The following is a 13,555-nucleotide window of genomic DNA, read 5'->3' as shown; positions in this document are numbered from 1 at the left end:
TCAATCTTTAAAAACAGGAGCATTCCCATCCTATTGGAAATCCAGCTTTATCACCCCCATACTTAAATCGGGCGAAGCCTCACAAGTCAGCAACTATAGGCCTATTAGTGTATTGAGTTGCATTCCTAAAGTGTTTGAGAGCCTGGTCTGTGATTATCTGGCAGCTAGTTTAAATGGTTATCTTATCAACCAACAATTTGGATTTCTTCCACACCGCTCAACTGAACTTAACTTGCTAACATTCACAGATTTCCTTTTGGGATCATTTGAGGAGGGAGCTCATGTCCATGCTATATACACCGATTTTTCCAAGGCGTTTGATAGGGTGAACCATGAAATTTTAATCAAAAAACTGTCTGGCATTGGGATTCAGGGCGTGCTTCTGGGATGGCTGGTGTCATACCTTACTGATAGAACACAGATTGTACGCATCCAGAGTTTTCAGTCTTCTGAAATTAGTGTACCATCAGGTGTCCCGCAGGGCTCCCACCTGGGTTCGTTGCTCTTTAATATTTACGTAAATGATATTGCATCCTGTTTTATCTTTTCATCTTTCTTTGTTTTTGCGGACGACCTAAAATTCTACTTGAAAATAAAACAAGCCCAAGATTGTGATAATCTACAGACTGACCTGGACCGCCTATCCCAATGGTGCGATCTCAACGGAATGGAATTCGAATTGAATAATAACAAATGCCAACTCATGATTTTCAGCCGGGGTAGAAATCACATCCATCACGATTATGACATCAAAGGCGCTCCATTACTGTTGGCCTCTGAAATCAAAGATTTGGGTATGCTCCTAGATGGCCATTTATCTTTTATCCCACATATATCGTTAGTAGTCTCCAGATCACTACAAATGATTGGCTTTATCAAGCGTTGTGTAAGGGACTTTACGAACATTTCATGTCCTAAAGCTATTATTCTGCTCCTTGGTGAGGCCGCATTTGCACTACTGCTCCTGTGTGTGGTCTCCCTCTTATGACGTCCATATACGTGCCATCAAAAAAGTTCAGCACAAATTTCTGAGGTATGTGTCCTTCAGGGAACAACATGGTGTGGGTGAAAGCGTTAACTATTCAGACCTGGAAAGCTCTCTTCGAATGACATCCCTCCAAATTCGCCGCATGCATAGGGACCTTTCTATGTTTTACAATGTGCTACCTTCTAATTCTCATGCCCCTAATTTAACATGTAAAATTGGGATTCATGTCTTTTTGCGTACGACTAGACTAAACCATTCCTTTCAGTTAAACTCCCATCGCACTAACTACGGCCAGAACTCATTCCTCACTAGATCAGCTAGACTAGCAAACGATTTGGCATCGCATCTTGACTGTTTTCAATCGCCTAGAGTATTTAAAAGTGAACTAAAAAACTGCCTTTAAGCTTACTTGTGATATTAGGGATAGGGTTGGGGCTTTTGATTTTTACCATTGTTAGTATTGTTTTTGTTCATTTATATATTATATCTTTTAATTCTTGTTTTGTACTTATAGGCATAGTTTATTTTTGATATATTTTTATTCTTGTCATATTTTTGTTATTGCTATTTTATTGGGCTGTTTAGCCCGTTGATAAATAAATAAATAAATAAACTCAATTATTTGTATTGGAATGGTCCCCCACTAGCCGTCAACTTAAAATCTAATAATAAACCTATTAATACAAAACAGTTTATTGACTTAAAAATTAGACAGTGTACTATAACCTTCTGTACATCTCATCATATATTATTAACGACACATTTTTCTTCCAGGGTATGGACCCGTTAGCGTCCACATCACCAGCCCCTTTTCGACCTATTAACAGCCGTTACCCCGACTGGAGATCGGTGGGCATGATAACGCCCCCTCCCCGCTATCGCGTCTGGCTATCTATAGTCAAATTTCACGCGGGCAACTCGTGGGATCCCCAGAAACCCGACAGGATGTGCAGAAGTTATCTGAACGTGTGGGACGGACAGTTGTGGCAGCCGAGCAATTGCGAAGGTCTCTTTTGGTAAGTGAGATTTATATGTATTATTCAATTATTATCCCACCTATCTGGCCAAATATCTTATAGGTAAAATCCGATTCTTATAGAACTCTTTACGTAAGAGCAAATGACATAGTTAATTTTCTTCTTAATATGGTGTAAAATAAAATTTAGGAACTGACACTAAGCGATAGACCATAGTTATTTCTCTTACCTCTTGCAAAAGTTTAAATGTGTAATAGGTAGCTCAGTTTTAAAATTGAACTGGTCTATACGATACGACCGGTTTCTGTGATAGTCAATAAGTTATTCCACTGGTCATCTTTACTGGCTGTTCGCTAATCGCCACTCATCGTATCGTTCGTTCGTGACCAATGACTATTTTACCATATTATTAACAGCTGGAAACAGAGTGGAAAGCTTAACAGAGTGGAAAGATTCTCCTTGTTTGGAAGCAGAAAGTATTTGGTTCTAATTAATAATTGATAAGGAGCAATTAACGAGGAACATCTTCTGGCACTTCAAGCAATATTTGCTCAAGATTTCTTTAACATTCAGTTTATACTCAGGAGACTATGTGCTATATTCCAAGAATGGGGAGGAGAAGACAGTCTACAAAAAAATCCTAAATAAAAATAAAATTTAATTCGGACGCAAAATTTAATATTCTAGTTGACAAGGCACAAATACAACATGTGCATAGTACACACATTCAAATATGTTGGGATCTATCTTCTTCTTCTTACTGTGCCTTGTCAGGTTCCCCCGATGTTGGTCAGGATGGCGTGCTTATCCTTGTTTTCAGCCACGCTAAATAATTGTTCGGCGCTATGGATGCCTGTCCATTCCCGGATGTTTCCAGGAGATTTGTTTTCTTCCTACGCCCCTGCGGCCCTCTGTTTGTAGAATCCAGTAACGATTTCCTCTAAAAACATGGCCAAAGTATGACAGCTATCGGCATTTAACTGTTGTCAAAAGTTCACGAACTGCATTTCCCCTGTTTAAAACTGCTTCATTTCTTTGCATTCATCTATGTAACCACATTTCAAATGCTTTCAGACGGTTGATTGTGGCAGCTTTGAGTGTCAAGATTTCAGCCCCGTTTAACATCATAACCGTATAACAGCACAGACCAGATGTAACATTTATTTATTCTTTGTCTCAGTTTTAAGTTAAGGCTATCGTTACAAACCAGTGATCTCATCTTCTGGAGTATTGTACGAGCCGATTCAATCCTGCATCTAATTTCCTTATCCGAGTCCAGTCGCTCAGTGATGTAGCATCCAAGGCGTTGAGGTATGGCTGGTGGCTGGTGGCTAAAGACCATGAACTTTATCTTAAAAACATTTATATCCAGTCCCATTTCGTATCCCATTGCATTAACAGAATCTATGAGATTTTAGAGACCCAGGATTTATGTTGTTGGAATTTATATTCAATAAAAATAAAATTAGTGCTAAGAGATAAGAGAGATAATTCAGAATGCAAGAAAAATGGTAGGGTCACTCAACTCGTCCTGGTGGAACAAATATACAAACATGTCAAACATTAAGAACAAAAAATATAATGGCCAAACAATGGTAGAATCGATCTTGAGGAAACTGGAAACACTGCAGCGGCACTGAATTATTATTTTAGCTACCTACTTCCTAAAATTTTAAAAATTAAATAGTTCTTTTATAATATAATAATAGCTCCCGTATATAGCGTATAACGCCTTGGGAGTAGCAAGGTACAACTTGCCATACTAGCTAGCATTACGCTTCACCTGCCTATTATTACCTCAGGATTGTGAATCCTAAGTACTCATTTAAGGCTGAGTCGACCAAGGTACTAACCTAGGTCGACACTATAAACTAAACTATTTTTATTTTAATAAAAATAGTCAGAGAATATTAGATATAATAATTAGGGATAATAATTGAAATAGCCAGATCTTCATAAAAAGTGCAAATCTGTTGATATAAAATGTAAGCTCTGTCCGCATTTACATATATTCGATACCAAATTGAATATACTACTAGAATTCACACTTAGAATAATCGGATCAATGTCCTCTCGTCACACCCCTCCGTTTTGCCTTCTTGGCGCCAATTAGCAACCGAGCATTGCTATTCGAATTTATGTACATATATCAAATAGTAGCAACGCAGTTACAGTGACGTAATATGCAAACCGATAATTGAGCTATTGTCGCTAGCGGAACGGTCGCAACCCGGCCAACAATTTGTAATAAATCTGACGTGATTATCGAAAATTAGAACTTATTTGTTGCGTGTAATTGCAACAAGTTGATTTGCAAAGGACCAATTAACGAAATAATCATATTGCATTGAAATTATTTATACAGCAATATACAGCAATACTATTTGAAAGCAGCAGTTCAGTTAACTTATTAAGAATAAGAATTAAGAATGGATAGGTTATTGGTTCATAATAAAAATTGTTGAGTTGTTTACCTTGTGTATATACAGGGTGATTCACTGGCACGTTAGACGTTTATGGAGAACCGGTGATAGGATTTTTTTGAAAATTTGTATTTTTGCATAAAGGCACCGGCTCCATCTGTTCAAATTATTTTCAGCATTACTGTGTTGTCGCTTCACACTAAAAGTGGTAACATCTTTGTTATTTTAAATGGAACACCTGGTATATTATTACATTTTTGAAAACTACTTTGATATCTTATAATTTTTATATTATACTAACCTATCCCTATCTTTGATAATTTTCGAGGTAAAAACTAAAACATGTGTAAAATTGACAAAAACATGATCTTGAATTGATTAAATCATAAATTCGGCATATTGAAAGCTGAAATTTGGTTTATAGATTAAAGAAAGTCGGCATATCCAGCTTTATCTAAATCAACTGAATGGATATCAAACACGAAGGTCAGAAAAAATAATTATTTCCGTTTGTTATAAAATTACTCAAATCTTTGTTACTTTAAAGTCAACCCTATGAATTAGCGATGGGAACTATCGAATAAATTAGACTATCGAATGGTTACTGAATGAATAATTTCAACTATCGAATGGTTTTATTCGAATAAAATCATTCATTCATTTGTATACTAAAGCATATGTGACAACCTCGCCGTGCGACTAAATGGTTATCGTTGAGCCACAACTATCGAATGCTTTTGATAAATGAAATTTAGTATTTTAGTATTCGTTTGATTTTTGTGTGCGTGAGTGCATTATTAGTTCTTCCAAATTTTTATAACTTCGCCTTATAAATACTGTGCTATTTAAAATACTAAAATAGTATTTTTTTTTAATTGACGATTGTTTGCGTTTGCAGGTGGTCAAAATTTTTCCGAAAATTTGTGTGATTTTCCGTAGCCCGATCTTTCAATTATTTTATTTTATATGGTATATGGTCTATTTTTTAATGGGAAATTTTGAGAAGTAGCAATTTTTAAGAGAGATGAGATGAACTTAGAATTATTTTAAAAATACATATTTGTATTTTAGATGTTTTAATAATATGAATTAGTTGAACTTAATAGTCATATTTAAGTAATGTGGTTAAGTAAATGGTTATCGAACTCAAACTATGGGATGAGAAAATCAAATGCAAAATATATAGACGTACTATCCCTAACTAACTAAAGCCAAACAATAATATTCTTTGCTAATATCAACTAATACCAATATATGTCAACAGGGCCCTTCATAATGTATTTTCTGTGTAAATACTAGCACCTCAATAAAAAAATAATGTGTCCTTATCCTTATATGACTCCGCAAAAAATTAAAGATGCCGGCCTCTTTCATAGCATTGCCACCGACCGCTGTCGGGTTTCTCGGAAAGAAACCTACGTCGCCGGGCGGCAACTAAAATCCAGTTAATTTTTTGTTATAATCGATTCTGATGAATAAATGAATTTCATAAATGAATGAATTTTATAAATGCATGGTTTTTGCTGCTGAATTACTAGAATACAATATTTCAAAGCAGATGACGCATCTATTCGATAATTTTTATTCGAATAGTTTTCAACGAATGTTTTCTTACTAGCTATCGAATTATTCGAATGAATTGCAACTATCGAATGTTTCGATAGTATTCATTCGATAGTTCCCACTACTACTATGAATATTATTTAAAAAATCAAACCCCAAATAAATTGCTTTTCAACGATATATCATGTTCCTATACCTAAACCTTATAAATATTCAACCTTTATAAGTATCAATTAGAGTTTATGTGCTAAATTTATAAAATTGTCATGGTAACGAAATTCTTGGAATGAAACTATAATAATGAAATTATTAATACTTATTTAAATAGATCTATTTAAGAAACCTGAAGGTTTAGGTATAGGAACATGATATATCGTTGAAAAGTAATTTTATTGGTCTTTTAATTTTTGGAATAATATTTATAGGGTTGAATTTAAAATAACAGTAGTGGAAATAACAGTAATTACAACAGTAGTGGAAATCGACTGCAGTTTGTGGGCGGTGTTAGCGTTTTGCTGCGTTTCCATTTAATTTTTTTTTACTTTCCACAGGCGACCACATACATTTTTATGACTGTCATTGGAAAGCGGTCCGTGTGAGTTTAGTCTTAAAGTGCCACATACGAAGCGCGTAGTGACGAGTGCTGCATTCCATGAGTGTCTAATATGCTTTTGCAACACGAAATACGTTCTATACTTTTCCTACAACATCAAACACGATAAAGTTAATTCTTAAATGTTACCTACGATTATTATGTGTAACTAGCATAAAAGCATGATCTACATTGTACGTACAGTAAATAGCTTATTACACCACCGTAGGCAATATACACATAATACCAATATTAGTAGGCCGCAGATTCTCAACAAGAGAACTGTTTTGTAGTAGTTAAACACAAACAAACTTCTGACATTAACCAATAAAATTTAAAACTAAATTTTATCTTACTTGTGCTGGAAGGTAGAGCACGTAATTTGTGTTGCCAAACTCTTGGAATTCTGTATTTTTCCTTACATGCCTCCATATACCGTGTGGTGGATCGGAACGCGGGACGTAGGAAACTCCATGTAAATTTTGAAAATGTCAAATATTATCTCCCCAGATGATTTTATGCAAAAATTGTAATAGACTTTTTCGAAGAGGCGTTAAAGTTGTACTGTCATCTGGAATTTCGTTTTACTTGGAATACACTTCATACTTCCATGTACTTAATACCTTAGTGCTTTTAGTTTCAAACCTTTGGTTTATTCTTTAAACTGTTAACTTATTCGGTATCGTCTTTCCGGAGACTGAGCTGCGAACATATCTGGACAACAGAGCGGGAAGACTATTTCCAGCAAAATGCCGTTTAACCATTGTAATTTTATCAGAAGTTGCGAAATTCATAATTATTTTATACAAAATTACTTTCTAGTTTGTTTGGTACCTCAAATTTTTGTAAACAAAATGTAACATCGAATTTGACAATTACACAATCACATTTTTGCTGGTATTTTAATTGTAGCTTTCTCTGGGCCGTATTATAAATTTCACTAATTTAAAGATAGATTTTTGCAAATAACTTTTAAATGGCTATTCCAAAAGAAACGAAATTCTACACAAAAGTAACTTTAACGCCTCTTGCATAAAATAATCTGGGGAGAGTACCTTTATATGCCCAAGGCATGTACTGTGAGATTATTATTACTATAATTCAAACATTTAACAATTTAATATTGTTATTAACGACACTCAAAATAGAAAATATAAGTTTTTATCAATTTATATCTACATTATCGAATTATTTGTTTCAGCGGCCCCAAAGAGAAGTACAACCCTAAAGGATCCGGCGCCCCCGCCAAGTCAGTGTCCTCCTCCACCTCCTCCGGCGCTAAGGGTGGCAAAAACGTGACGCTCCTGGCCAGATTCTGCCGGGAGCACGTGCCTAGGAGCTGCGAGCACTCGCTATTGGCCAACGCCACGAGGATCACTCGACCGTGCAGCTTCACCGAGAGCTATCTCACGTCCGGCGACACCCTCACATTGGAATTAAAACTGGCTGACTCGACGGCCCTGAAGTAAGTAAGGATGGGTGGATGGTAATATAGGTTCAAGTGTCTATTCTCCGCATAGAGAATTGTGAGAAATCGTAGGGTGTAAGCGAACTTTCGTTAAAGGTTTTTGTTTTCGATATAAATTTGGAAGCATTATGTGCACATTTTCTGTATTAAAATTTTTCTTAGATAAAAAAGAGTTTTCTGTAACGTTTATAGCTTTGTGGTTAGGTTAGATATTTAAGAAAAAAATAAAAAGGATAGAAAAACGATATAATAAACAAAAATTGCTTCTTAGTGCTAAATTAATAATTTTTTGTACAAATTCTCCTCCCTTATTTTACACTCTTAGGAAATGAATGTCCGAAATATGCTTCTGAGTACTCTCTTTCCTTATTTACGGAACCTCGATACAAAATTTAACACTCCTAGGACTAATTTTATAAATTTTATACAAAATTTCACCCCATGAAATAAATTTCCGAAAATTGCTTCTAACTCTTCAATTTCGCTACTTAAGAGCCCCTGTGCAAAATTTGATACTTCTAGAACCATTCAAACATTTTTTTTATACAAACCTTCACCTGTAATTTCAGCCACTTAGGGAATTAATTTCCAATAAACTTTCCTGAGTACTTACTTTTACCACTCAAGGGACCACCACTGTGCAAAATTACATACTGCCAAGACGGATTTTACATAAAAATTATACAAATATTATCCCTAGTTTTACCCCCTTAAGGAATGAATTCTGAAAATCGTTCTATAACTATTCCATAAGGAACAACATATTAACAATAAAATTGAAAAAGATATAGAAATTTAATTCCACGCTGTGTTTGTCATAATGTGGATCAACCTGCTCTCACTACCGGTTTCAGAGCACTACTGCATCATCAGGGATGGATGTCTTGGGTCGATTCCACAAAATGACAAACACAGCGCAGCGTACCTAATTCCGACTTGTCGGAAAGTAGAAGTTAGATATTAAGTCCCGCACTATATCAGCAGTTAAGTGGCAAGAATTCTTATATAATTTTATTATATACCTATACTATAAGAAATTTGTTTTCCATTTCAACATATTAACGTTACATAAGGAACATCTTCATACTCCTAGGACAGATTTTTTTCAGAATGTTCACCCTTTATTTTACCCCATGAGAGGGCGAATTTCCAAAAAATTGCTTTTTAGTGCTAAATTATGTTGCATAACAAACGTCTGCGCAGGATTTTATACTTCTAAAACCGAGCTTTACAAATTTTTATACAAATTTTTACCCTTATTTCTTAGGGGATGAATATATAAAATTCACTTCTGAGTACTCACTTTCGTCACTTATGGAACCTCAGTGCAAAATTTTACACTACTGGGACTAATTTAAAAAAATATATATAAAATTTCACCCCCACTTTCAAATCATCTCCATTATTAAATCTTTTTATTGATAAATCTAAGAGACATAATCAAAACAAATCATTTTTTTAATATTGACAAATTGTCAAGAATTAAAAAAAACTTCATTATTTAAGCACAATATGTTGATTGAAAACATTGAATGGGGAAAATTCTCAAAATAAGGTTCATTCTAAGACCCCTAGAGACATTTTTTAAATGAATTTGAAAATTGAGGAATATAATGAACACGATATACAAAATATATTATTTTTTAACTTATAAAACTTATCTAATAAATATAAATTAAAACACCATAATTTCAGAAGAATAGAAGCTAAGATTCTAGTGACTATAATAATTTAAGTAATAAAACATGATCAGCAAAAAATGTCGCACTTTCATCATATAACACGTCTGGGAACATCCTCACATTGGTATTAAAACTGGCTGACTCTACAGCCTTGAAGTCAGGAGGGGAGGAGGGATGTTAATGTGGGGTTTGAGTATCCTATTCCCCTAGTAGGGATTGGGTAATCGTAATGTGTAGGCGACCTTTCGTTGAGGAAACGTGATATATTCGATAAATCAATTTAGAAGGGTCTCGTTAACATAATCGGTAAGTCATAATAGGTAATATTATGCAAAATATTTTTAAAAGAATTGTATTTTGAGATAAAAAGGTTTTATAACAATGTCGTGACATGAGCTATAATAGTTTAGTGAAGCCTTATATGCTGTTGGTTTATTGTTATTTTTAATATTTTTATTGCCAACAACGTTAAAAATAATTAGCTTTTCTATAGAATTCTAGAATAAAGATTCTATCTCTATTTTCAATATGACGTTGAAGTTTAGAAATTATTTAATATAGAATTATGTAGTTTTATTCTTTTTTCTATATTTAATATAATAATTAAAGATTACAACCAAAGTAAAATATATATGATAAAAAGCTTTTAAGATATAATCCTTAATAAATAAATAATGTTTGATCAATTTTCTTTCACACTAATAGTGGTACTTGTAGTCCATGTCCGGGCTGTAACCAGCCAAGGACACGACTAATTTTGTCAATGGGGTGAGATAATTCTTTGAATAATTCCGACAGTACCAAGCAACACTGCTTTTTGCATCCACATGATGGTCTTTTTCGGAAGGTTTAGTTCTCTGACATGTTAGTTATTATGCAGTGTATTTGCCGAACTTATTTTTTTTTGAAAATTAATATCCTGATCCGTAATTTTTATTTTCAGGCCTGTAAGTTTTAAAGCTCTCTACGAGTTTGTCGATCTGCATCAGGATGGTGAGGCTTTTGGTGAAGGCCCATGCTCAAGAAGATTCGGCTCATTATCTAACGAAGCGCAGCAAAAGTTTCGATCACCAGGTGATATTTTCCTGTATGGACGAGGTGGATCCAAAAATATCAGGTAGATAGATTATGTGGATCATAAGAACGTACATCGAACTAATTAAAAAAATATTCCAGTTGTATTTATCGGTTCGAAGCTCAGAAAGGCGAGAAAGTGAAAATCACTCTGACGGATGTGAAGATAAGGAACAGGAACTGCGATACAAGAGTTAGTCGAGATATTGAAAGGGTTGAATGCGTAGGAAACGTATCGGCGACTATACGATTGTTTGAAGTGCCTTGGAATGATGTACCACCAACACCCAGGTAAAATTCATTTATTAATGATTTGTCGTAAGTAAAGCAGATCAAGGGAATAAGTTAAAAAGAAATAATCATTTTTTTTTGTTTTCCTGCCTCGAAAGGCGCACTCTCACGACTCGTCTACTTGGCAAGTACGCCAATATTTGCGTACTTGGCAAGTATCCCCACCAGTCCCCACTTTGTAAACAAAATCGGCAAGTGTGGCGCTCACACGACGTGTCCATTTCAACAAGTACGCCAGCACAAATATTGTTTAAATACTTGCAAGTAAACAGTATAGTCGCATCGATGGATACGGGTCGTCCCGAAATTGTCGTTGCTAGTGATTCTTTTTTCTTTTAAGTTCTTTTACTGTACACTGCAATACGATTTCTATATTCTTTATGTCTGGCCATCCATATGAAGAACTCAGTTTCGTATAAATCCATAAATTCCAAATCAACATCATTTGAAGACTACACGGGAAAACCCAGATTTGTCCATTTTAATTGGAGCCGAGAAAAATGCAATTTAGTGTTTTTAAATAAATATGTTATTTTCGGTTGAATAATTAGAAAAATATATATTACTACCAATTCTGAATTATTAATATTGTGAATTATCGCCATATTCTGAAATACCGAAATAAAAATGTCAAAATGCAAAACAAAACAGGAGAAAATCAGGGATGTCCAATTAAAGGTTGTATAAAACCTAAATCTAAACTATTATTTTTTTTTGTTGTAGGAAGAAAATTAATATTTAAGTAGGTTTTTATTACAATACATAAATTTATAACATATAATACTAATTTCAAGATGCATATGCTTGTCGCCCATGCGTAAGTAGTGTAAGTCTGGTTTTTGCCCTTTACCCATGGACTACTCAAGTTTTTCCTTTATACGGCAAAACAACCAAGCTGTAATATCTCTGGGACTAAGCGTATTATTGCTTTCTTTTTTCTCGAATGATATTAACATTTGTCTATAAAGTTGTGTCGCTATCTTAATTTCTATGAGAATGTGACATGGTTTTTCCAGTGCAGTCTTCATTAATTTGTCCACTCCATTTATTGCTCTGACAACGATTTAGGTATGTCGCCAATATTGAAGTTATTAATGTAAATTGATATTATATAATCTTTTATTGTTTTAATTTGATAAGAAACCGGAATCGCCGAATATATCGAATCTGTCGCCTCCAATTTTTCATCAAATTTGCCATAGTAATTCCATGCACTACAATCTACGGTACATAATATTAAAATTGGGAGCACAACTTACGACATAATGCGGCTAAAATTGTTTTAACTAATAACCAATATTAATAAAAAAAAATATATTGGGAGAACACTGAATTGATTTAGATATAAGCAAAGCCATGTGAAAATTAAATAATTTTTATCTGAGACCTATGCAAAATATCTAAAATGCATCTAAAATGCATTTTTACCTAATAAAGCAATTTATTATTATTATAACTGGTTTATTTAATTTTTATGCTTTTTACATATTTTTCTTCCCAGAGATTGTCTTTGCGGAGTCGACAAAACACGCCTACTACCTTACACTTACATCTCGTCTTCCAACATCGTGGAATTGAGATTTGACGTGACAGGAATGAATTCCAGTGACGACTTGAGCACGCTTTTCTTCGAGGGCAGTTGGAAATTTATTAGGACACCCACATGCGAGCTGGACCTTCGCAATCGAGGAGCTAACGGCGAACTCATCTTCACGCATCCGGCTGAAAGAAGAGAAGTAAGTAGCTGATCATTAACATTTTAACTTATGTGTTGGAAAATCTGGAAGAATATATATGACAGTGAAAATTAAATATTATTGAAATTCCATTTTACAAAAATTATCAGCTGTAAATATTTTTTTAAATCTACAAATTTCAGTGTAACTGTTTCATTTTTAGTATGTTGCTATCAGTGTCTAAAATGTAATTTTATGACACTAGCAGTCTTAATAGCCCAGTCAAACTGGAGGTTGAGGTGGAAAAAAACTAAAGACTCGGTTTTTGTGGAGTTATTAAATTGTAAATACATTTTACTTTACATAATTTTTTCTCTGAAATAAATATTAACGATAGATATGAGATAATAAAGCTATTTTTAGTTTATCTCGAGGTTTATCTATTAAAGATTTTCCACCCCTTTTATTAAACCAATAAACTATAATAGGTATTTACACTGAAAGTGTATTTTAAATAAGGCTATACTTAAACTGCCGTTAAACGGTAGCTTACTAAAATGCCGTTAATAGGTATGACGTCGTTGATGTGACGCACTTGACGGCTTTATGAAATATAGGAATTTTATAAGGACTAACCAACGCTATCCACCCCACCAAATAACCAACTTAACCAACGCAACTAACCTCGACACTGATAAAAAATATAAAAAACAAATATAAATTAGTAAAAATCAACCAACCCCACCAATAACCAACTAACCAATGAATTAACACCCTCCAAATAACCACGCTAACCAACCCGCCAAATAACTAAACCAATC

At 34.1% G+C, this 13,555-nt stretch overlaps 1 protein-coding gene across 1 annotated transcript in view; it reads left to right on the top strand.

The window, feature by feature from the left end:
• Positions 1–13,555, top strand: part of LOC115889262 — a 154,101-nt gene that overhangs the window by 126,378 nt on the left and 14,168 nt on the right. The window contains exons 10-14 of the mRNA XM_030909203.1: positions 1,763–2,004; positions 7,745–8,008; positions 10,637–10,810; positions 10,870–11,058; positions 12,560–12,794. Of these exons, the coding sequence (XP_030765063.1) occupies positions 1,763–2,004; positions 7,745–8,008; positions 10,637–10,810; positions 10,870–11,058; positions 12,560–12,794 (1,104 nt within the window). The remainder of the gene's footprint in view (positions 1–1,762; positions 2,005–7,744; positions 8,009–10,636; positions 10,811–10,869; positions 11,059–12,559; positions 12,795–13,555) is intronic.

This window comes from Sitophilus oryzae, unplaced genomic scaffold (assembly GCF_002938485.1).
Source record: "Sitophilus oryzae breed Bouriz unplaced genomic scaffold, Soryzae_2.0 scaffold_813_pilon_pilon, whole genome shotgun sequence".
In the NCBI taxonomy this organism is placed as follows: Eukaryota; Metazoa; Arthropoda; class Insecta; order Coleoptera; family Curculionidae; genus Sitophilus; species Sitophilus oryzae.
The sequence above is the reverse complement of the archived record's forward strand: the minus strand, read 5'-3'. Positions and strand labels throughout refer to the sequence as shown.